Source organism: Vulpes lagopus, chromosome 18, assembly GCF_018345385.1.
Source record: "Vulpes lagopus strain Blue_001 chromosome 18, ASM1834538v1, whole genome shotgun sequence".
Classification (NCBI taxonomy): domain Eukaryota; kingdom Metazoa; phylum Chordata; class Mammalia; order Carnivora; family Canidae; genus Vulpes; species Vulpes lagopus.
Window position 1 is genome coordinate 15,683,642 of NC_054841.1, and position 23,565 is coordinate 15,707,206.

Sequence of the window (23,565 nt, forward strand, 5' to 3'; positions counted from 1 at the left end):
CAGTTTTAAGAAAGCAGAACAAGGCTTTCTAAACTTTAATGTGTACCCCATCCCCTGAGTGCCTGGTTAACATTCAGACACTGAATTGGGAGGTTTGGGGTGGGACTTGATATGATCCCTTCTAACAGGCTCACAGGCAGTACCAACACTGCTGGACCACGGACTACACTTTGAGTACCAAGGCCCTAGGTGGCTGCCTCCCTGGTTTGATTGTGTTATTCTAACCAATGCTTTCTGAGCACCTGTTGGGCACTCAAGGAGGTGTGGAGGAGGTGGAGGGGTAGGTGGCCCTTATCAGTGTATTTCTACACGAGGCAAGGCTGGAAAATCCCATGGTGCTCAGGAGTTCTTCGTCACGGATCACATGCCTGTTTTTGTAGTAACAGTGGGTACCTGGCACCTTCTGTGATTTACATCACAAATCTCTGGACACTTGGACAAGGTAGATCTCTTCCTCGTCTAACAGACCAGGAAGCTGAGGGGTGAAGTGACTTGCCCAAGGCCACACAAAATGAGCACATCTCAAAGCTGTAGACCAGCAAGTGGACTGGCCCATTTTGGAAGAGCACAGTTTCTAGATTGTCCCTCCCTGATGCAGAGAACTGGGGCTAAATCTCCCACATAATTTTTTAAGTAGGCTCTGTAGCCAGTGTGGGGCTTGAACTTATGACTTTAAAAAGTTGTAAGAGTCACATTCTCTACGGACCAAACCAGCCAGGCGACCCACCCACATCACTTTTTTATTTCTCCTTTTTGAATGTTCACTCCATACCAGGCACTGTTCTCACTGCTTTGTATATATTCATTTAATGCTCACAGTATCGCTTTAAGGTAGATCCTCTTATCCTCAATTCTGTATGAGGGAATGGCTCAGAGAGAGGAATTTTCCAAAGTCACATAGCCAGAAAGCAGAGCTAGACTTGAACCCAGTTCTACCTAAAACTGAAATGGACGCTGTCAGTTGTCTTGGCGATTTGCCATTCCCACTTTGAGGGGAGGGAGTGGACTCAGAGTCACCTGGGGCCTCAGGTAGATTGAGAGTGGGTCCCTGCCTTGGTGCTTGGCGGCCACAAGAGCTCACGTTTCTCTGCAACTCCACTTCCTTCTCTTATAGGATGCATTAAGACCAAGGTCATGGGTTCTTGGGGAAGTTGTGCTGAGTGGCACCTGTGAAGCCCCTGGCTGATGAGCAGCAGGTCCTTAAGTATGCTTTTCTTCCCCTGGGACTGTAGTGGGGGTCCTGGTGCCCTCTGGGAAGCCCCTTTCCCCTGCCTTACCTCTTGACTTCCTGCTTCAAAGCCACCGTAAAGCCCTGATTGGCACTGAAAGCCACCATTGGCACTGATTCGGGCTTCTGGTGTTTTTGGTTACCAGAGCCACCTGTTCTAATTTTTAAAAATATTTTACTTATTTATTTTTAAAAGATTTTATTTCAGAGCATGTAGGCAAGCATGAGCCAGGGAGCGGGGCAGAGGGAGCAGCAGATTCCCCTGGGACTCCATCCCAGGACCCTGAGATCAGGAACCTGAGCTGAAGGCAGATGCTTAACCCACCGAGCCACCTGTTTTTAAAAAGCCCCTCAGCGTGCTTTCCTTATCCATTATAACACACGTGGCACTTGGGAGGGAAGGGAATAAATGAGCTTGGGTTTCAAGGAAGCCTTTTGTTTGACAGAAGCAGCAAGGACCAGAGAGGGGAAATGTGGTCACACTCCTGATGCTACATCAGGCCTTGGGTTGGCCTGGCCTATATGGGAAGGGGCCCTGTGAGGAACTTGTATACCTACCCTGGTTGCCCTAGGAGGGGTGCCCCTCCCAGGCAGGGAAGGATAGCACTGGACCTGGCTTTGGACAGGGGAGAAGAGCAGGCCGGGGGGGCCAGAGTGAGCTTCCAGCCTATATTTGCTCAGCGTTTTGGGGTCAGGCTCGCTCTCACCCCTTAGCTTTCTGAGGCCCCAGAGCAGCAAGGTGAGGGAAGAAACCAGCCCTGGGGTCCTTGTGGCCATGGAGGCAAAACAGTGAGTTTTCCAGTCTGTACCAGAGGAATCAGATTCGTGTCCAGCCTACATAAAACACCAAGCACAAGCCTGGCTCGGGGGTGGGGTGGGGACACCCAATGTTACCTGCTATGGAACATGGTTCTCAATCCTTCTGCTTAGATTTTACCAGCATTGACTCAGCACTGATGGGCAGGATGAAGGGAGCGCATTGTGGCCGTTACAACCTCTGGCTTTGACTCACACAGCTTCCGGCTGTGGTACTTAACTAGTCTGGCCTCAGGCTGGTTCCTTAATCTCTTGTGTCTCTGTCTCCTCACCTATAAAATGAGGAATAACTGTACTGCCATTCCTGGGCTGTTGCCTGCCTTCCCGTCTTTTGAAACCTCTGGGGAGGCTCACCGCAGCAGGTGAGAGCTCGGTCAGGCCCAAAGGCAGCAAGAGGCACCGAGAGAGATCCTCAGCCCCTTCAGCTCTGTACCTGAGCTCTGCAGCAGCTCAGATGGGGCTGAGCTCGGAGGACTTCCTGGTGGAAGTGTGATTGAAAAAAAAAAAAAAAAAAACCTGTCAGCCCAGGGCTGCCCTGTCTCCTGGCTTTACCCCAGAGTCTGCTCAGAGGCCACGGTGGACCCTGACTCCCTGGGCATCACTGCCAAGAGCAGGGCTAAGAAGGGAGAGGGTGGCTGGTTGGCGGGTGGAGGCCACCTGTGGCTCATGCGGGTTCTGGGGGCCAGTCAAGCAACCCGGGCCACTCTGCCCTGTCTGGGTTCTCTTCCAGGCCCAAGGGGGTGGGTCTGTCCCTTCCTTGCCCCCCAGGAGAGGACACTGTACTGCTGACCTAGGACAGGGGAGGAGAAAACAATTACTTGGTTATTTGGTGTGTCCTGAGCACTTTTTGCTGTGCTGGGCACAGTCCTAAGCCCCGAAGACACAGCAGCATGATGCAAGGTCCCCACTTTGAGGGAACTAATAGGGAGACAGCTGTGGTAAGTGAATATAAAAAGTCAGCGGGATGAAAACAAACCCGAATGGTGTGTCTGGGGAGCCTGGGGAGAAGTAGCTTGACTGGGGTGTTTGGGTGTGCCTCGAAGGCACAGAGCCTGCCAGGGATGAGCAGGAGTTCCGTCTGGGAGCGTCTGGCCCAGGAGTCCATGACCCGTGTCCCTGTCCTGGCTCTGCTTCTGACCCGTCGGTGAGTGTACCTCCCTGGGCCGGCTGGCTGGCTGGCATCACCTGAGGGCAGGATTTAACATGTTTTCCTGTGCCCAGCACCTCGTGGGGGCTTTGTAAAGATTTAGTAACTGGGGATGCTTGGATGCTTGCTATTCCTCTCTGGGATTTCCTGCAGTTCGGTCAGAGGCTTGCTGAGTCAGCCCCACGGAGAGCATGTGCACGCGAGGAGGGGCGCGACTCCCTGCCAGAGAGGCCAGGAGGCTGGGCATGGGGTGGGGGGCCTGGGCAGGACCTGGACTTAGACGGGTTCTAACCCAGCTCTGTTGCTATCAGCCTGGGCAGCACAGGGCAGGTGGCTGTGTTCCTCCCAGTTTAGCTTGGCAGGCCTGTTTCTCCTCCTTCCGCAGCACCCTGGCTAATGTGTACCTTGCCTGGGGGTCAAGTTGAACTGAGATAAAGGACCTGATAACAGAAGGCTGCTGCCTTTATTGCTGAATTGCTAATGACAGCCTCTCGAGGCTAGGCCTGTGGGGAAAGCCTAGTAAGAGCTGGGGACTCAGACCTGGGTTCGAATCCATCACTGCCTGTCTGTGTCTTTGGATCCTTCTTGGAGCTTTCTGGTTTCTGTGCTGTAAGATGGTAGTGAAGTTCCTGCCTTACTGGTTGTGAGGATGAAATCAGTTAATATATGTACATGGTCCAGCTCAATGATCAGAGGCCACTGCTGTTCCTTTTCCCTGAATGGGGACAGTAGAGCAGGGTCCCCACCCCAGTCCCTGAGCTTACACCCCAGTATCACCTGGGGTATGCTGACAGACATCTTCATGGGTAGGGGCAGTTTTCCAGAAAGTTCCGTGGGAGGCCTGCCTGAGTAGCTGGGGCTGCCTGGGGAGCTTGGGCTGCCTAAGGGGTGGTTGCTACCTCTGCTTCTTCCCTAAAATGTGTCTGGGCAGCTTCCCAGGAAGCCCTGGGAGGGGTGGGGCATGTAGGGCACATGGGGCAGCAGGCTCTCCTTTCTTTGTCCCCAGGGGTGCTCTTGCCTCCTGCGGCTAGCAATCTAAGACCCTCTTCCCCTGCACTGCTGCACTGGGTAGCCCATGTGCAGGGAGCATGTCCGGAGCTGCGGGCAGATACTCCCCGTGGGTGCTTATCTCTTATGGGACAGGGGAGCCTTGTCTTCTGTCCTGGCTTCCTTTTCCCCTATTTTGCATATGGCAGCCAGAAAGAGCTTTGAAATGGTGCCTCCTGATCCCAAACCCTTCAGTGGACCCCCCTGGACTGTGACCTGCGAGCAGTCCCTGCCTTCCACCCCCTCGCCTTCGGTGGCCTCCTCTCTCCCCCACTAAGCTCCTTCTCCACATCAGGCCACTTTCCCCCCTGGACCTCAATCAGATGTCTGCACTTGCGGTTCCTCTTCCCCGGGGCCCTTCTTGGTCCTCTCTCTTTCCCTTGCCTGGCTGCCCCTCCAGGCTCCTCCCCCATTTGTCCCTTGTCAGAGGGCTCCCTCCTACCTTCTCCTGCACCCCCTCTTCTCCAGCACTCTTGCAACTTGCCCGTCACTCCCACCGCACGGAGAAGCCACTCTTCACCCACATTGACTTCTAGTCCTTTCTCCAGCGCTTTCTTCCCCTTGAGGGGTGAAATTCTGGGAAGAAGAATCTGCACTTTCTCTGTTTCATTACCTCCTTCTTGCCCTATTCCAGCATGGTTTCTGCCCCCCATAGGCTCCCAGAACATTTCCTGTAAGACAGGGGTTCTCAGCCTTGGCTCCGTGTATTGAAAACCAGCAACACCCCCCAACTTCCCCCTTCCCCGCGCAGGCCCGGGGCCTGAGGACTGTGACTTCATGGACCCGGGTGGGCTCAGGCCAAGGCGACTTTCCAGAGCTTCCCAGGGGCTCCTAACAGGCAGCCGGGGCCAAGCACCTCTCTTCTGGGCCCCGGGGCCCTGTGGCCTCAGCCCCAGGGACGTGTTTCTGTTCGCCTAGTGCTTGGCCGCTGGCAGGACCTACTTGTTTCATGTAGCTGCTGTAACAAGTTGTCACACACGCCGGGTCGCTTAGAACATCAGCAGTTTTCTCCCTATTCTGGAGGTCAGAAGTCCAACGTGTGTAGCTTAGAACACCAACAATTTTCTCCTCATTCTGGAGGTCAGAAGTCCGATATCAAGCTCTCCGTAGGGTCACACGCCCTCTGAGAGATCCATTTGTGGCCTCTTCCAGCTTCAAGTGGTTCCAGGCTGCCCTTGGCTTGTGACCATGTGGCTCCCATCTGCCTCAGTGGTCACGTCGCTGCTGCCTCTTACAGGAGTTTCGCTCAAAACTCTCCCTCCCTCGTAAGGAATGGGTAATTGCATTATCCAGATAATCCAGGATAGAGTCCTCAAGACTTTAAACCATCTCTCTCTTTTTTTGCCATGGGGGGTAATACAACTTCTGGGGATTCAGATGTAGACCTGTTTGGGGAGCTGCCATTCTGCTGACCCAATGGGCCACTCCTCCTTACAATCTGATCGCCCCTTGCCTTGGGCACACCACATTCCTGGGTTGCCCCCAGCCTCTCTGGCAGCTCTTCTCTGGGCTCCCCGTCTCCTGTAGAGCCACTGGGTGCTGGCACTTGTGTGAAGGCTTCCGCCTCAGCGCCTCGGTTGACCCGCTCTCTCCGGGTGAGCTCACTCAAGACCTCGGCTTCAGTTGCCCATATTCCTACTTGCATTGCCAGCCTGGGTGTCTGAGCACTCTAGAACTGCCCATCCACTGGCTCTGTCCAGTTACGTTTGGAGGGCTCCCAGCTTCACCTCACTAAGATCAAACTGACCGTGTCTCCCTCCCTGCACCCCTGCCCATTCTTCCCTCATAGCACTTGGGCTTCTTCCTTGACAGCGTCCAGAGTGTGGGAATCACTGCCCACACCCACCCAGGCCTAACCTGAGGTATTATCCTTGGTCCCTCTTTCTGTCCCCCTGCTTTTCCATATCTGTCTTGCACCCTGGTCCAAAGCACCATCATCTCTCATAAATTTGACTGCAGTAGCCTCCAGCTGGTTGTGGTCTGAGTCAGCCTCACCCTCCAGCCGGCTTCAAAGCCTGCCGTGGCTTCTCTGTGCTCTGCTAAAACTGGATTCCTTGTGGTCTGGGCAGGCCTGCAGCCTCTCCAGCTCCGTGACCCCTTCCTTCTCAGAGTCCTGTTTCAGTTCCTCTCCTGTATCTCCTGTTCTCCTACCACATGGCCTTTGCACATTCTGTTCCCTCTGCCTGGAATGCTCTTCCTGCCTTCCTTCTCACCCTGCCTCTGCCTCGTTGGTTCCTCTTCATCTTTTGGATCTTGGTTCAAGCTCCGTTTTTTCCAGGAAGCCACTGTTGGTCCTCTAGCTGGGCAAGGTCTTTTGTTTGTTCTCTTTTGTAGGACTGTTTTTGTCTCTCAAGGAGTGGTCTTGGCTTGTGATTGCACATTTGTCACTGTGACATTTATTTACTGCCTCTTCCCTTGCTGGCCCGTACGCATCCCAGGACTGAGACTCTATCCCTTGAGCTCTCCTTTCCAACTCCTACTACTCAGCAGGGCCTTCACAGTTTGGTGAATGCAGGACCCTTGACTGATGCTGTTTTAGCTTTTGCCCCGTGCTAAGTACTGGGCTGGCACACAACATGAATGAACGTGGTCAAACCTCACAAAGCCCTAGGAGAAAGGCATGTTATCCTTTGAGGGTGCCAAGGTACTGAACCTGAAGTAATTTTCTACAGGTCAGCAATGAGTGAGTGGAGGAGCCGGGATTCCAGATCTAACCACAAAGTATCCTCCCTCTCTGGCCAGATTCTTAGCACGGCCATGTGTGGGTTAAGGATTAAAAAAAAGAAAGAAGGGGATCCCTGGGTGGCTCAGCAGTTTAGCACTGCCTTCAGCCCAGGGCGTGATCCTGGAGTCCTGGGATCAAGTCCCACATCAGGCTTCCTGCATGGAGCCTGCTTCTCCCTCTGCCTGTGTCTCTGCCCCCCCGCCTCTCTTTCATGAATGAATAAATAAAAAAACAAAAAAAACAAACAAACAAACAAAAAAACCATAGGCTCAGAGAGGGGAGGGCCCCTGTCCAGGGTCACACAAGGTTCCTTGGCAGTTCCGTGGGCTGGAAGCTTCAATGTTTTCAAGGCAATGAACTTTTAGCTAGTGGGCATTGAACTTACTTTGTCAGGGAATCCAACTCGCTTGCCTCTGAGCCTGGGCTGAGTGCCCCTGGGTCCTTTGTAGGCTGGGCGACTTCTGGAGAGGTCTGATTACTTGGACCTCCTACTGGGAGGCAAGCTTGGTAGCTCTTTGCCTGCTGGCCTCAGTGGATGGGCCCATTGCTCCATCCCTAGCCAGGACAGCTACTACTTTCTTGTCCAGGTCCCCAAATTCCAGAGAAGACCCCAATTGGGCAGATGTCCCTGGAGTTTTCTAAATCTCCTCCTGGCCCAGGAAAAGTCCCTTTTCCTCTTTCTCCCAGCACCTGTTGTGCTTTACAGCTCCTGGAAGATGCACTGGCTGAGAGGCCAGGCCTGCTTTCTGTAAACCACACATGTCCACCTACATTGTGGGGTTTGGGGGTTTTTGTTTTTGTTTTTTGTTTTTGTGATCCTTACAATTGTTCTTGGACAAAGAGGCAGAAATACCCTGTTGCTTTGCAGCTGAGGAAACAGAGGATCTGAGAGATCAAGCATCTTGGCTGAGATCACACAGCCAGTGAAGGGACAGAGCTGGGAGTCTGTCCGATGGACTGTCTCCAAAGCCCATGTCCTTAATCTCCTGGCTTTGTTTGTGGGGGCTGTGTGTGTGTGTGTGTGTGTATGTGTATGTGATGATCACACAGATGGCCAAGTAACTTGGACCCTTCTGGAGTACTGGAAAGATCTTGCGTTGTCTCCTAGTGATTCCTGGTAACTGTGTTTAAGTAACACCTGCTTTTGAAAATGAACCCTGGGTTTTTGAAAGCCACTGTGGATATTCACGGGTCTGGGAAGTCTGCGGTCGATACTTTTTTGTGAAGGTTGGATTTTGTTCAGTGATTTGGCAGAGAGCAGACTCTGCTCGGGTGGTGGCCGGGGCTCCTACGGCACCCAGGCTGGCCTTGTGTGTTAGAACCCCAGCCTCAGGCTCGAGTTCTGGTTCTGCTGTGTACCAGCTGTGGTTAAGAACCGAGGTATTGGGCTAGGTTCCTGCCTCTGTGGCTTGTGTGTGAACTGGGGCGAGTTACTTAACCTCCCTGAAACTCAACTATGGTTGAACCTCTGTGGTCTTAACCGTGAGAGAGCAGGAGAGGGCCATTAAACCCACCCCACAGATGAGGATGGAATAAGATGATGTGTGTTTGGGGAGCGGATGTGGTTAAGTGTCCAGTCAGTGGGGCTAATGGTTATCATGGTCATTGTGAACACGAACCCTCTGGAAGGTCCTGCAGACATTGATGGCTGTTTGTTCTCTACCCAACCCCCCATTTCCTCTCCCTGCCCTCTTGCAGGTGGAGCTGCATGTCCACCTCGATGGGGCCATCAAGCCTGAAACAATCTTATACTTCAGCCGGTAAGTCCACAGATAAGAGACCTTCCTCCCGTTTGGGGACATTTGGGGGTCCACAGTTCAACCCAGAGGTCTTCAGAGAATTCCAGGGTGTTTGTTCCTTCCAGTATCCTCATGGAATGAAGCCAGCCCCCCGGCCAGAAGAAGGTGGTCTGTGGGGAAATAGTGGCCCCTCAGCTCTGAGCTGGAGATCCACAGCCCACGTCCTCTGCTTTCTATGCTTCCGACTCATGTCCTCCTGCTGCTGAGTGAGCCAGGAGGAGCTTACCCCCCTTATATGCAGGTGTCTCTGCATGCATACATGCTCACAGCACACACATGCACACGCACATACAAGAGGAGGCAGTCCTCAGGGCTGCACCCATCGCTGTGTTTTGACTCCGCAGAGAGCCTAGGCAGAGGCGGTGCCCCTACATGGGATTCCAGGACTATTTGCTGCGCATCTCCTGGTGCTGGGCTGCTGGGCTGAGCCCTCTCCTTGACTCAGCAAATTTAATACCTCCCCAGAGAAGAGCATTGCGATGCCCATCCCACTGAGGACAGCTGGGGGCTCAAAAAAAAGTGAAGGCAGTTGCTTGAGGCCACATGACCATAAACAGCAGAGTCTAGAGCTGACCCAGAGCCATCGGGATCTCCAAGGCCTTCCCTGTGTTGCATGCCAATAGCCCACTGGGGGAGGTAGACAGGCAGCGCCCCCTCTGGGGGCCGGTCTTCGTCTTCCACAGGACAGTGTGCCTTCCGCTTGGCTTGCATGCATGCGAGGGGGTTGTAGGGCCCCCGGTGCCCCCCAGTGAGGGACACCGGCCCCTCCCTCCCCACCCCAGAGCTCATGGCGGCCCCTTGCTCAGGTGGCTTAAGAGGTCAGCGGGTCTAGATATTCAAATACGGGCGCACTGTCTCCTGGCTGCCACCTTGGCTGTAGCTTGAGGGCAAAAACAGGGCCTCCCCCCAGAGCTGACCTAGGAGATGGGGCCCCTTCTGCCCCCACAGACTATGCTCCTCATGTGTTTGCTGGACACTCACTTGGAGCTGGAAGGACTCCACCTCTCACATCACCTGGAGCAGTTGAGCTCCAGACCCGAATGTGAGCACCCTGCTCCCTAAGCCAGAGTCCCCTGGGTTCTCCAGACACTGCGACTCTGCAGAACTGGTGAGGCTGGGCAGTCTGTCCTCAGTCCTCAGGAGCATCTCTCCCAACCCCGAGTCTGAGTTCTGACAAGAACACTGTCCTCCACTTTGTCCTGCTTCTGCAGACCTCACTCTCCTTGGGAAGTTGCTACTGATTTAATTCTCCAATCTCTCCTAAGTCATCTGTTAGCATTTACTGTGTGCCTTGTGCCACAAGGCGCTGCACTGGGGCTGCCGCACTGACCCCTCAAGACAACTTGCAAGGGGGTACTATTGTCGCCTCTGTTTTATGGAGGAGGGGACTTAACTCTTGCTTTTTTTTTTTTTTTTTTTTTTTAAGATTTTATTTATTCGTTAGAGGCAGAGAGACAGAGAGGCAGAGGGAGAAGCAAGCTTCCTGCAGAGCCGGGAGCCCAATGCAGGACTCCATCCCAGGACCCTGAGATCAGGACCTGAGCCAAAAACAGATGGTCAGCCGCTTAGCCACCCAGGCGCCAGGAAGGGACTTATCTCCTAAGCATGGGTGTGAGCCCGAGTCCACACCCCTGCCCATTACTACTGCCAGCTAGAGGCTTAGCTGAAGCAGTTTGGAGAACACTTAGCTCAGGGCTAGGCACAGTGTCCATAAGGGCACTTAATAATGCTATTAATTATAAGCTATGGCTCTGGCAAAGTGGGGTGAAGCTTGCTTGGCTTATCTCTGCCTGTCCTTTGCCTGTGCTGAGTGCCAGCGACTGTCTCAGAGTCCCAAATGAGGCTGTTGGGGCGGGTTATCAGCACCATGATGGCATCTCATCTTGGGTACTCATTAAGGGGTCAGAGAGCACTTATTAGTGGAGGAAGAAGGCCGGAGTCCGGGAGAGGGTGGAGAGAGGAGGGAGGGAAATCACCCCTGTGGGGAGGCTGGTCCATTTTCTGTTTCCCACATGACCTTGGCACCTCCGGAGCCCTGGACGGGCCTCAGGGCAGGGGTATTACGAATGCCAGGTAGAGTTTGAGCCCAAAGTCAGTGGGCAGGGGACCAGGGAGTTGGTCAGACTCAGCTATGGATGCCCTAACCATACTGGAGGACTTCCTGGTGGAGATGGGCTGAGAGAAGGAAGGAAGACCCTCTCCCCGTCGGCCAAATCCAGTCACCCCTCTTCTGCCTCTGTGATTTGGGCCTCTGTTGCCTGTGTTCTTACCTACTCACTTCTTCTGTCTGCTCCTAGGATTCAGTCCTCTCGGGGCTTCTGCGCCTCTCTCGATCTCCTTCAGGAGCCTGTCAACTCTTTGGCCACAGAACATTCTAGATTTGGCACTCGTTCCCTTCACCACTCTGGCCTGAGCCACCAGCATCCTTCACCTGGACTATGGCAGTGGCTTCCTGATTGGCCTCCCCCCATCTCCTGTCCCCACAGTACTGTAGTCAAAACCTAGTCTGACTGGTCCCTCCCCTGCTCAAACTCTCCCCACGCTCCTAGCTTGCTCCGTGCCAAAGCCAAAGTCCATCCATGCCCCTTAAAGACGTGCAAAGGCTGTGTTGCCTCTCTGCCCCCTTCTCCTTAGTCTGCACTGGAGGTTTCTCAATCCTGCCAGACCTAGTAAACAGAGAAGGTGAGTCAGTCTCTCAAGGTCACACAGCCTTTGAGAAACGCAGCTGGGGGGGGCGGATCCCTGGGTGGCTCAGTGGTTTAGCACCTGCCTTCAGCCCAGGGCATGATCCTGGAGACCCGGGATCGAGTCCCGCATCAGGCTCCCTGCATGGAGCCTGCTTCTCTCTCTGCCTGTGTTTCTGCCTCTCTCTCTCTTTCTCTCTACGTCTATCATGAATAAATAAATAAATAAATAAATCTTATAAAAAAAAAAAAAAAAGAAATGCAGCTGGGATTCGAAATCAGTCCAATACTCTGTTTTCTTTTTAGATCATACACATCTTGCGCCTTTTCAAAACCAGTCCGTCAGGCTTTGGAGTTGGCGGCCTTACCCTGGGCATGTAAACCACCTCATTTCTTCTTCTCTGGATGCTCCAAAGAAAGCACTATCTGTGCTACTGACGAGGACGTGAAGGTCCTCGGGTGGGACGGCTCCTGGGCGTCCATACACGCAGGAGGGAGATGGACCTCGAGCTCCCGAACCCGGGTTCTCTGCGGCGGGCTCCCTGTAGGCACATCAGCCACCGCGGCAAGAGGAGGACTGGCCAGGGCCTGGCTGACCGGGGGCGTAGGGAGCATCCGAGAAGCAAGCGCTGTCCCAGCTCTGCTGCCCCGTGGCTGGGGTGGCAGGGGGCCCTAGGGAAAACTCCTTGCCTCAACTGTGGGTCCCAGACAAGAGCTTTACAGCTCCGTCTGAGCGGCTTCCGGAGGCCCAGGCCTGCGTGAGATCCAGAAGAGCATCTGCTTGTTTTGGGCCGGGACCCCTACAGCAGCTCTTGGATCTGTTACCCAGAAGCTTCTGGCAGCCAGAAGCTCTTGAAGTAAATCTCTTCACGCCGCTCCCTGCTTGAAATCCTTCAGTGGCTTCCTGGTGCTATGGGGGATAAATCCCCACCTGCCCTCTGGCTCATCACCTACCACTGACCCCCCGGGAACTCCGGCTGCCCTGCCCTCTCCTCCTCTCTTGGCTTCTGCCTGGAGCCTCCTCTGTTCCCTCCTCTCTCTTATTTCTGCTCTACATATCCGCTCCTCGGCCCAGCCTTCCCAGACCGCTCTGGGTGGCGAAAGATCTCTGGGCGGCTGTCGAGGAGAGAGGCTGGAGAAGGTGGGACCAGTGGGACAGACATTTGGGAAGTAGAATAAGTGGGACTTGGCGACTGGCTGGTGGTGGGCGAGGCCGTTGGAGCTGGGGGTTTCAGTGTGTGTGTGTGTGTGGGGGGGGAGGCCCTTCCATGGGTTGGGGAGCTGGGGGGGATGGTGGGGCTAGATTTGGAAACATGGGGGCAGAGGGGAGAAGTGGCAGGAGGTGGGGGGGGTCGGGGTCTGTCTTGGTCACTGCCCTCTCCAGTAGCCAGCACATCGTGGGTCCTCATGCGGTGGTGTGTAGCGGTAGAGGCCTCTGGATTTTGGGCTGAAAACCACGAAAGGGGAGGAGTTCCTTGGGCAGGGGTGTAAGGGGGAGAGTCTGAAAGAATGGCCAGGAAGAAGAGCCCCGCCAGCAGCGGTGGTGGAGGTCGCTGGCGGGGGACCTCCAGGAGGCTGGCACGCAGCAGGTGCAGCAGGCCCACCCCCTGTGGCCCCTGCGGGGACGATGAGGGCACCAGAGCCCTCGTCTGCTTCTACCGCCAGCTCCCGAAAGCTCTCCAGAGCACAGCCCTTGCCAGAGAGGCTCTGCGGGGGCGGGGGGGGGGGTGGCCTCCTGAGGGCCGTGGGGCGGGCTGCCCAGCAACTGGACGCTCAGGGGGCACGGAGCGCGAGGACCGCCCTGGGGTGCCATCTCCCCCCAGCCGTGTCCTGCAGGCTGAGGGCCCTCCTAGGGACTTGGGCCACCAGAAGGGGAGGAGGGCCTGTGTCGGGGGCTTGGGGACAGGCATTTATGGAGGGAAACATTTTAGTGTTTGGGCCACTGAAGTCATTAAAGACTTAAACACACTAGTCAAACTTCCATCTCCCTGGCGACCCCTCCCTTCCATCTTCTGTTCTTGCTTTGTAGAAAACCAGATGTTGGAACCTGATTTAATCGCCCAATTTCCTTAATCATTTGCTATTTTTTTTATCTTCTTTTGTTCTACTTGCTGGAGGACTAGATTGTCCGTTCATTTTATTACATCCTGATGAAGGCACCGTATTCTTTTAGGTTTCGATTTCTTCGTCTCGGGGACCCCCTTTCTGAAAGGGGTGTTCTACTTCAGGGATGTAACCTGTTCTCCGGTCCGTGAGGCGCCCCGCGGTAGGGGTTTCGGGTTTTCTTCTGTTCCCGGCGTGGTTTCCTGAGAGTTCTTTCTGGGGGAAGCCTTTCTTGCCTGTCTGGTGTTCCTCGCCTGCCCCTTTTACCTTCAAAGTGGGAAGCCCGAGGCCCTGGGTGACCTGCGGGTGGTGGCAGAGGAGGCAGGCCGGGTGTCGCCCCTGTTGCCCCGGCTGCGAGGAGGCTCCGGGCCAGGGGGGCCGGCCTGGGGGGCAGCAGAAGCCCCGAGGTGATGGCCGGGGAGCACCCTCCCAGGAGCCCGCGCCCACCCTCTCCCTCCCTGATGTGCTGGCCGGAGGGCGGAGGAGGGAAGTCTGGTGCCTGCCCCTGCCCCGGGCATTGTGCTGCAGTAACTGCCCTGGTAACCCCTGACCTGGCCGACCAGCTGGCCCTGCCCGCTGCTGGAAACTGTGGGCTTCCCTGGCAGCTTCCCTGTTCCCAGGAGCAGGGGTGTGCGTGTGCACGCGTGCGTACATCGCAGACTTTAACCACAGTTACCCCCCCTCCTCAACAGTCCCTGGCTGGTCACGGCCTTGGGGACAGGAGATGCTGGAAGGTTTCCAGTCTGGGGTCTCTATGCCCCAGGCCTCCGTCTTCCTGTCTGTTCAATGGGAGGAGCTGGATGAAGCGATCCCGGGTGTCCTGCTCTGGTCCCGGTGAGGAGTTAGTCGGATCCCGTCCTCAGCTGCCCTCACTGCTTTGTTCGCAGGAAGAGGGGGATTGCCCTCCCTGCTGAGACCGTAGAGGAGCTGCAGGACATCATCTGCATGGACAAGCCGCTCAGCTTCCCCGGCTTCCTGGCCAAGTTTAACTACTACATGCCCGCCATCGCGTGAGTCAACCTCCGACCCCCGACCCCTGGCCCCAGACCCTGTGCCGGCGACCTGTGCCTGCACCTCCCCCTGTGGGGTGGGAGAAGGTGCTCTGAGACCCCAGCTCTGCTGCTCATCCTCGTGTATACGTGTGCTGACTCTTCCCATACCTTTTGGGTCTTCATTTTCTCCTTCTGGAAAGTGGGTATAACGTCTTGAAATTTCTTCAACTTCTACAGGAAAGCGACAGAGTATGAGGTCAAGAGCCCACATCCTAGTGCCCAATTCTTTCAGGAAATAACTGTCACGTTGGGAAAACTTAGCTTCTCTGCGACTCTGTTCCCTCATCTAGACAATGGGGCTTGTGATCCTATCTACCTCCTGGGGCTGGAGCTTGGCCTGGACACAGCTCTGTCCTCCACAGGCTCCCTCTTTATTGATAGCCAGGCCCAGGTGTTTCTATATTACCTTCTGTTCCTTCTTTTTCTTTTTTTTTTTTTTTTTTTTTTTAATTTTTATTTACTTATGACAGTCACAGAGAGAGAGAGAGAGGCAGAGACACAGGCAGAGGGAGAAGCGGGCTCCATGCACCGGGAGCCGGATGTGGGATTCGATCCCGGGTCTCCAGGATCGCGCCCTGGGCCAAAGGCAGGCGCCAAACCGCTGCGCTACCCAGGGATCCCTGTTCCTTCTTTTTCTTGTAACAATATCTCAGATCTAGAATACGTGTGCAGCTCACACAACTATACTTTGTAGTTGTCAACAGTCCTGTTATGGGACATGCTCCCCATTTGCAGAGAGGATATGCAAGCTCAGGGGATTGTAGGAGCGTGCCCAGGACCACACAGCTGCAAGGGGTGAAGCCCACATCCCGCCCTGAGGCCACCTTGGGCTTCCTGGCGCTGTCCCTCCCAGGCAATGTTCCCCAGGCCAGGTGGGGCAGGCCTCTGCAGTCTGTGCTGCCAGAGCTTGGGAGGAGAAGAGGCAAATGGGCTGGAGGCAGTTAGGGAAAGCTGCCTGGAGGAGGAAGCGTGGCCCAGACTTTGGGATGGAGAAGGTATGATGTCGTCCAGAGGGCTAGACCTAAGAAAAGTTTGGAGCACATTCCAAGTATGGGTTGTTGGGAGACCAGTGAAGGAGGTCTGTGAGGCGGATGGAGGCCCTTGAGTAGATAAATAGATGGGCAGGCGTGAGGAATTCTGAGGAAGAAAGATGTGTGCCAAGGCTGCTTGCTGGAAGCTTGTGGACTCAGCCTGGGAAACACCGACTGGCCCCATCCTGGTCCTGGTCAGTAGATGCACCGAGGCGTGTGCCTTCTGGAGGCACCTGTCATATCTCCCCCGGCACCCTCACACCAGAACATACGGATGGGTGGAGCTCCTGAGCAGGCCCAGACACCTCTCCCACATCACCCCCAAGGCAGCTCCTGTCCTCGGCCACAAAACAGAATATGCCTAGCTCCCTGAAGGCCCAAGATGACCAGGCTGTTTGGCACCATCTCCTTCCAAGTTGCTTCGCCTCTGGGGCTGGGGCCCACAAAACTAATGTCCCCACCACTTGTCACCATCCACAGGTGTTAGATGAGAACCTTCATCTTCTGCCCTTACACTTCTCACTTGTCTCCCAGCACGCAGGCCTCCTGTGGCACCTGGGGCAACAAGCACGTTCCCAACCTCAGGTCCTCTGTGCATGCTGTTCCCTCTGCCTGGAATGTTGTTCCCCATAGATGCCCTGTGGCTAGCTTCCTCGCCTCCTCCTCAGGGCTGCTCAAGTTTTTTCAGTGAGGCCCTCCCTGGCTGTACTGCTGAAAACCGTAGTCCCCTCCCGTTTTATGTGTATCCTTAGACCATTTCACCAACTACCTACTATAGATGGTATGTTTTACTCACTTACCTGGCTCTCCTACTAAACTGTAGGCTCCGTGAGGACAGGGATTTTGTCTTCCTTGTTTGCTGTATCCCCAGTGCTGGTCATAGTGTGGAATGAATGTGTTCCAACAGCCATCGGGGAGATAGGGCACCCTCCTCCTGGGTGGCCAGCTCCCCTGCAGCAGGTCCGAGGTCCTAGATCCAGGCCCTGCCCCTGCCCACTGGGAAAGGTAGTGGCTGCCCATCCTCATCCTCAAAAGCATGGTACTTTCTCCCCACTCCTCCCCCTCCAGTAGCTTTTGTTTTCTTTCTTTTTAAAAGCATGGTACTTGCAATGACCCTTTTCCCAGGGTGGCCAATTTCTGGTGCATTCTGGTGACCATTCTGTGTTCACTCTTCATGGTGGAAACTTCCAGCTAGGTATAGTTCACTGTCACTTGATCACCACTTAGAGCAGCCCTGGCAGGTGAATGTGTGCCTTGCGTCTAGAGCCAACACTCAACAACTAAAATACTTCAAGTATCTGTCTGTTCTATTCCAAGCCCTGGCCTAGGTGAGTTTTATGAAGTTTAACATATTTGTCCTCACAGTCACATATGACGGTAAATGTCAGGGTGACTAACCAGAGTCATGCAACAGGTAAGTGTGGGAATCAGGATTCACAAGTCGCTGGTTTCTCCACCACCCCAGGTACTCTCTGGATTTGTCCATCTGTGTCCTTTCCTCTCTCTCTCTTTTAATTTTATTGGGGTAGAATTAGTGGGAACACTTGAGATCTCCCCTCCTAGCAAATCTCAAGTATATGTTACAGTATGGTGAACTGTGTTCACCGTGCTGAACATTAGATCTCCAGAACTTACCTCATCTTGTAGAACTGACACTTTGTGCCTTTTGACCAACATCTCCCATTCCCCCCTTCCCTGTTCAACATGCTCCTGACAACTACTGTTCTACTCTCTGCTTTTATGAGTTGGGCTGTTTTAGATTCCACATGCAAGTGAGATCATGTATTTGTTTTTCTGTGTCTGGCTTATTTCACTTAGCATAGTGTCATCCAGGTTCATCTATGTTGCACATGCCTGAATTGCCTTAAGGCGGAACGATATTTACTGTGTGTGTGTGTGTGTGTGTGTGTGTGTGTGTGTGTAGCACATTTTCTTTATCCATTCATCTGTCGATGGACCTTTAGGTTGTAACCATGTCTTGGCAATTGTAAATAATGCCGCAGTGAACATCATGGTGCAGGTATCTCTTTGAGATGCTGACTTCGTTTCCTTTGGATAAAGGTCTGGAAATAGGATGGCTGGATCCTCAGGTAACTTTTTAAAAGTTTTCTTGAGCCACCACCACTGTCATCTAGAGTGGCTGCCCACATTTGCATTCCCGCCAACAGCGCACGAGGGGCCCCCTTTCTCTGCATCCTCACCCACACTTGTTGATAGCAGCCACCCTGACAGGTGTGAGGTGATCTGTCCCTGTGGTTCCGATTTTCATTTCCCTGATGAGTAGTGATGTTGAGCATCTTTACATAAAACTGTTAGCCGTTTGCATGCCTTTTGAGAAATGTTGATTCTGGTCCTTTGCCCATTTGAAAAATTAGATTATTTGGTATTTTTGCTATTGAGCAGGAGAAGTTCCTTGTAGCTTTGATGTTAGCCCCTCATCAGGGAGGATTTGCAGATATTTTCTCCCCACTCAGTAGGTTGCCTTTTCACCCTATTGAAGGTCCCCCTTGTCGTATGCTTTTGTGTTTGATGCAATCCCACTTATCTTTTTGTGTGTGTGTTGCCTGTGTGTGTTCTTTGATTTCTCTCCCCTGCTGACCTACACCCATCACTCAACAAACATCTAAGTGGCCGCTGCATCCTAGGCTCTGTCCTGGGCTGAGGGGTCCTAGCCATGACCAGACCATGACAGGACCCTTGTCTCACAGAAACTACATTCTAGCAGGGGGGATACAAAATAACTGACAAGCCATGCGGTAAGAACGTCAAGTCGGGGTAAGTGCCCTGGCGGTGAAGCCTCGGGGAACAGGTAGGCCATGGCAGAGGAGTCCTTTCAAGGCAAGGTGGTCCGAAGGGCTCTCTGAGGAGGCCAGGTGAGCTGGACCTAAATGGAGAGAAGGAGCCTAGGATGACCCAGAGAGGAAGAGCCGTGCAGGCTGGAGCTGCAAACACAAAGGCCCTGACATGGGAAGGAGCTTGGATTGTTCCTTGAACAGAAAGAAGGCTCTGGTGGCCTCATGGAATGAGTCAGAAGGAAGGTTAGGGGAGAGTGACAGGGGCCACGGAACTGAGATGTCACTCTGTGAGGTAGGAAGCCACTAGGGTTCAGAGCGCAGGAGCACTGTGGTTTGATTCACATTTTAAAAAGACTGCTGTACTGCTGTGTGGAAAACAGAGTTGCAGGGGCAAGCATGGCCCGGGAGGTCCGTGTAGGCGGCGGTTGGAGTGGAGGGGGCAAGAATTGGCATGTAGTTTGGAGGTAGAGCCGACAGGACCTGCCATGTTTCTAGGATCTTCTCCAGCAGATACCTGGAACTTGGGGCTGGGGGGCCAGAAGTGGGTTTGATCTGCCAAGGGTTGGGGCAGCCTTGTTGCTCCCGGAGCTCCCAAGGGACTCGGGGAAGCTTGTCCCCAACCCGTCTTCCCTTCCCAGGGGCTCCCGGGAGGCCATCAAAAGGATCGCCTACGAGTTCGTCGAGATGAAGGCCAAGGAGGGCGTGGTGTACGTGGAGGTGCGCTACAGCCCGCACCTGCTGGCCAACTGTAAAGTGGAGCCGATCCCCTGGAACCAGCCTGAGTGCGTGCTGCCTGGAGGGGGCCGTTCCAGGGCTGTGGTGGGGTGGCCTGACCCGAGACCCCCTGGGCGGACTTTTGGGAGCCTCTGACCTAATCTTGCTCCCTGGTCCTGACTGTGGCCTCAGAAAGATGGGTTTAATTCCGTCACAAGAGACCTGGTTCTCAGCCCTCAGCTGGGCTTATTTTTTTTTTTTTTTTTTTTAGTTTTTTTACCTTTGGAAAACATGTGTGGCAATGTCTTACCTGCCCCCCTTGTCCTGGACACGAGCCCACAGTTTAGGGGTCCCCTTGTCCAGGGACTTCTGTGTGTCCCGTTCTAACCCTGTAGCTGAGGGGAGGGCAGCCCATTCCCGCCCTCTGCCTGGCCCGCAGAGATCTCGCAGTGGTGTCACTCGGCCCCCTGCCCCCTTGCCGCTAGGACTCTGATAGCGGTGGATGAGCCGGAAGCAGGCCAGGCGGGCTTAGCAGTGCCCTCCATCCGAGGGCCAGGGCTGTGTCTGGCCTCCCCAGCTGGAAGGGGGTGTGCTGGGACCTGGGACCATGTCTTTTCTCAGAGGCAGTGGGTTGGTAGGGGGTGGAGCTGCTTCTGGAAGCATCTTCTTTCTCTGCCCCTCCCCAAAGCCCACGTCCCAGGCCCAGGGCTGTCCTTCAGCCCTTCCTTTATCCCTGGCCCATTCCCTACTCCTCTCCCTACACAGAGGGGACCTCACCCCGGACGAGGTGGTGGCCCTGGTGAGCCAGAGCCTGCAGGAGGGAGAACAGGACTTCAAGGTGAAAGTGAGGTCCATCCTGTGCTGCCTGCGCCACCAGCCCAGTGAGTACACCTTCAGCCCTGCCCCAGGCTGCCCTCTGACACTGGCCCCGGCCTCCCGGTCTGGCACCGGAGCCACATCTGGTCTCCCCATGCCCCCAACCCCATGGTCTTTGTGGAGCCCACCAGCAGGCTTGGGGCTTCCGGAAGTCTTTGGAGCTTCCCCTGGGCAAGCTCAGAACTCCTGGCGACAGAGAGACCCTTCTACCCGGGGAGACCAGGCCTGACAGCCGTGTGACCTGCATGCAGGAAGCATAAAAACAAAGGAAACTGAACAGTAGAAAAACCCCCATCTAAGCCACGTTCTGATGAGCCCGTCTTCCCTTGAGACCCTGTGGGCCAGGCCTCCTCCTGTCTCGGCCACGGGCCTCTGAGTAGCCTGATATCCGGGGCTTCTAAGGAGTCTCGCCTGTGGCTGACACTGATCAGATGTCCAGGGCCCCAGCTTCCAAGGTGTGACTGGACAAGGCCCCTCCCCTCTTCAGACCCCAGATACACGTCGCAGGCAGTGATGGCACTTGTTCCCTGCTCTGGGGGGCAGTGCGAGCCACAGGGTTCACGCCACCTCGGGGCCTACCTGGGTGACTTTGGGTCTCTCCTCCGATCCTGGCCGCAGCCTGTGTGAGGCGGGCCTGCCATTGCTGGGTGGGGGAGCTGAGGCTGAGGGAGGTGCGGCCTCTGGTTCCAAAGCCTATGACCGTCCGTTCTTAAACACTTCGTGATGACTTGATTGGTTAAGAGGACAGAGTACATTAGCAATACGTTCAGTAACTGTAGCGTGAGTTCTACTGGGGGCTTAAATGTGAAACGGCAGGGGGCCTCTGTCTCCTCCCTGCCAAGTGGGGTTATGCCCCGCTTGAGGGCTGCTGTGGGATCAAGTGAGGAAACTCTGAGGCCCCGATGGAACAGTTTGCTGAAGGCCATGTGCTTAGGCCACGGCCATTAGGATGTGAAGACATCTGGGCCCCTCGCCTTGCACTGGCCTCAGGTCAGGGGACAGTGAGCAGGGGAGGTTGGGGGGCTTCTCTCCTCAGAGCTGCCAACAGAGGCCGGTGGGCGTCTTGCCCACAGACTGGTCCCTGGAGGTGGTGGAGCTGTGTCAGAAGTACCAGCAGACTGTGGTGGCCATCGACCTGGCAGGAGACGAGACCATTAAAGGGAGCAGTCTCTTCCCGGGACACGTGAAGGCCTATGAGGTAGGTCCAGTGTGGAGGAGGCAGGAGGGGCTGCCCCTGCGTGAGCCACAGGAGCGCCTTTCCACCCTGGAGGGAGAGCCCCGGGGAGAGGGAGGCCGCCTCCATTCTCAAGTGCAACATAGTTGAGTCCTGGCGGTGCTGAAAATTGGAGATTTGGTATACACAGGAGATCCCCCTTGGTGGTGGGAGTTCTGAGCCCGTTTCTGCCTGTAACTTGCTGTGTGACCTTGGGGAGACTATCCCTTCTCTGGGCTTCTCTTTCATCTATTGGGATGACGGAATCGGAGCAGACATCTCAAAGCCTCACAATGTGCTTCCTGTGGCCAAAGCACAGGCTTTAGAATGGGGCTCTGGAGTCTCAGAGCTTGACTCCCCTCTTCCCAGCTGTTTGTCTTCTTACTTTCCTGGGCCTGTTTCTCCTCTTGTGAAATGGGTATTAGAATATTTGTGGATATTAGGTAACACATGCAAGCCCTTTCATATGATGATTGACCCATAAAACTAAAAAATTGGTAGCTACCACTTGCATTAGGATGACACAAACAAAAACCTCACTTCCCCATCTTGAAGCAGGCCAGCTGACTGGGCATGGTTCAAGCCTGCCAAAGCTTAGACCCAAAGTGTGGTGAAGGCCGGGCCTGTTGGGGGGGCCCCCCAGGCCGCCTGTGACCAGCTCTTGCCCTTCCAGGAGGCTGTGAGGAGAGGCATCCACCGCACTGTGCACGCAGGGGAGGTGGGCTCAGCGGAGGTGGTCAAAGAGGTGAGGTTGCTGGGCTGGCCTGGGGCCCCTCCCCACTTCGTCCCCACCTCGTACTGGGCTCTACTCCACTTCTCTGCAGGCTGTGGACACGCTCAAGACGGAGAGGCTGGGCCATGGCTACCGCACGCTGGAGGACGAGGCCCTTTATGCCAGGCTGCGGCAGGAAAACATGCACTTCGAGGTGAGTGGCCAGGGAGCAGGAGGAAGAGAGTAGAGAGCCCAGAGGGCCCCGGGAGCTGAAGAAGCGGGGCCAGCGTGGTAGGAATGGGCAGGGGGCGTTAGAGCAGCCAGGTGGTGGAGATGCCAGGAGGGGGTTCACAGGACTCAGCAGCTGGGAGGCCAGTGTGGCTGCAGCAAGAACAATGTCAGAGTAGGTGGCTCCGGCCTGGGGCACAGAGGGGCGGGGGTACCCGTGCCAGCCACCCACCTGCTCTTCCAGATCTGCCCCTGGTCCAGCTACCTCACAGGCGCCTGGAAGTCGGACACGGAGCACGCGGTGGTTCGGTGAGGCCCAGTCCCTGGGGCCCGTTCAGTTCTGTACCAGCAAAGCCAAGGGCAGGAGGGAAGTACAGGGACTGGCACTGGCCTGGGCGGGGCCTCTTGCTAGGAAATCTCTTCAAGTCCTTGGGAAGCAGGTGCCGTTGTCCTCCACTTACAAACAAGGAGGCCAAAGCTTGATGTGTTGTGACATGAGGTAGCCCAGCTCCTAAATGGCAGGACTGGGGGCCTCTCACTCGTGCACTCTTTGGTCAGAAGGGGGGGCTTCCACGCTTCTAGATTCCGTCTCCTGGGCATCTGGAAGAGGAGTCTCTCTAGTTCATGTGGTCCCTTCTCCTGGCACCTCTGGGTGCTCCACTCTGCTCCTGATCCACCATCAAACTAGAGGCCTTGGTCCTTCTTCCAGCTGTTTTGTGACTGAGCCCTGGGAGTGGCCTCAGCCTCAGGAGGGCAAAGCCACCCTTCCCTGACACAGGATAAGGAACAAGGGCTCTGGTGTTGTAATTACGGGGTTCCTGAGGTCAGCTTCGGGAGGGGAAGTGTGTAGTACCTGCAGAGCCCGGCACATGAGGATACAGCCTGTGGGCTGGAGAAAGATTCACAAATCAGCTACACAGATATGGTGGTTGGAGAAGTGACAGCCTCAGGAGATGGTGGATGGAGCGAGGCGGCCTAGGAGAGAACCCAGGACAGTGACACTGAAGGGGACAGACAGAAGATACTGGCCTGAGAAATCCAGAGAAAGGGTTTTAAGAATAGCTGACAGTATAAAATCCTGGGACACAAGTCGAGTAAGAGCCACTGTACTTCAACAGAGGGTGGTGATCTGGGCTTGTGCCAGGAGCCCTTTCCATGGGGTGGTGGTTGAAGAGTCCATCCCAGTGGGATTGAGGGTGAAAGGGGAACAGATGACTCTCCCAGGATGTCGGCTGTGAAGGTGAAGGCTAGAGAGGGAGGTAACTGAGGAGGGGCTGCTTGTTTGGCCTCCCCAGGCCCCCATTCCACCTGTTCCTCTTCTGCCTTTGCCTGGCTCTGGCCCACTCAGATGGGTTCGAGTCTGAAGATGCTAGTTACGTGGCATCGTGCAAGTCA

General features: G+C 55.0%; 1 protein-coding gene across 3 annotated transcripts in view; it reads left to right on the forward strand.

Moving 5' to 3' along the window:
- ADA (adenosine deaminase) overlaps positions 1 to 23,565 on the forward strand; it is a 35,495-nt gene that overhangs the window by 10,165 nt on the left and 1,765 nt on the right. For all 3 annotated transcript variants that reach the window (XM_041732492.1, XM_041732490.1, XM_041732491.1), the window contains exons 2-9: positions 8,662 to 8,723; positions 14,437 to 14,559; positions 19,066 to 19,209; positions 19,907 to 20,022; positions 21,091 to 21,215; positions 21,904 to 21,975; positions 22,055 to 22,156; positions 22,415 to 22,479. In XM_041732492.1, the coding sequence (XP_041588426.1) occupies positions 8,662 to 8,723; positions 14,437 to 14,559; positions 19,066 to 19,209; positions 19,907 to 20,022; positions 21,091 to 21,215; positions 21,904 to 21,975; positions 22,055 to 22,156; positions 22,415 to 22,479 (809 nt within the window). The remainder of the gene's footprint in view (positions 1 to 8,661; positions 8,724 to 14,436; positions 14,560 to 19,065; positions 19,210 to 19,906; positions 20,023 to 21,090; positions 21,216 to 21,903; positions 21,976 to 22,054; positions 22,157 to 22,414; positions 22,480 to 23,565) is intronic.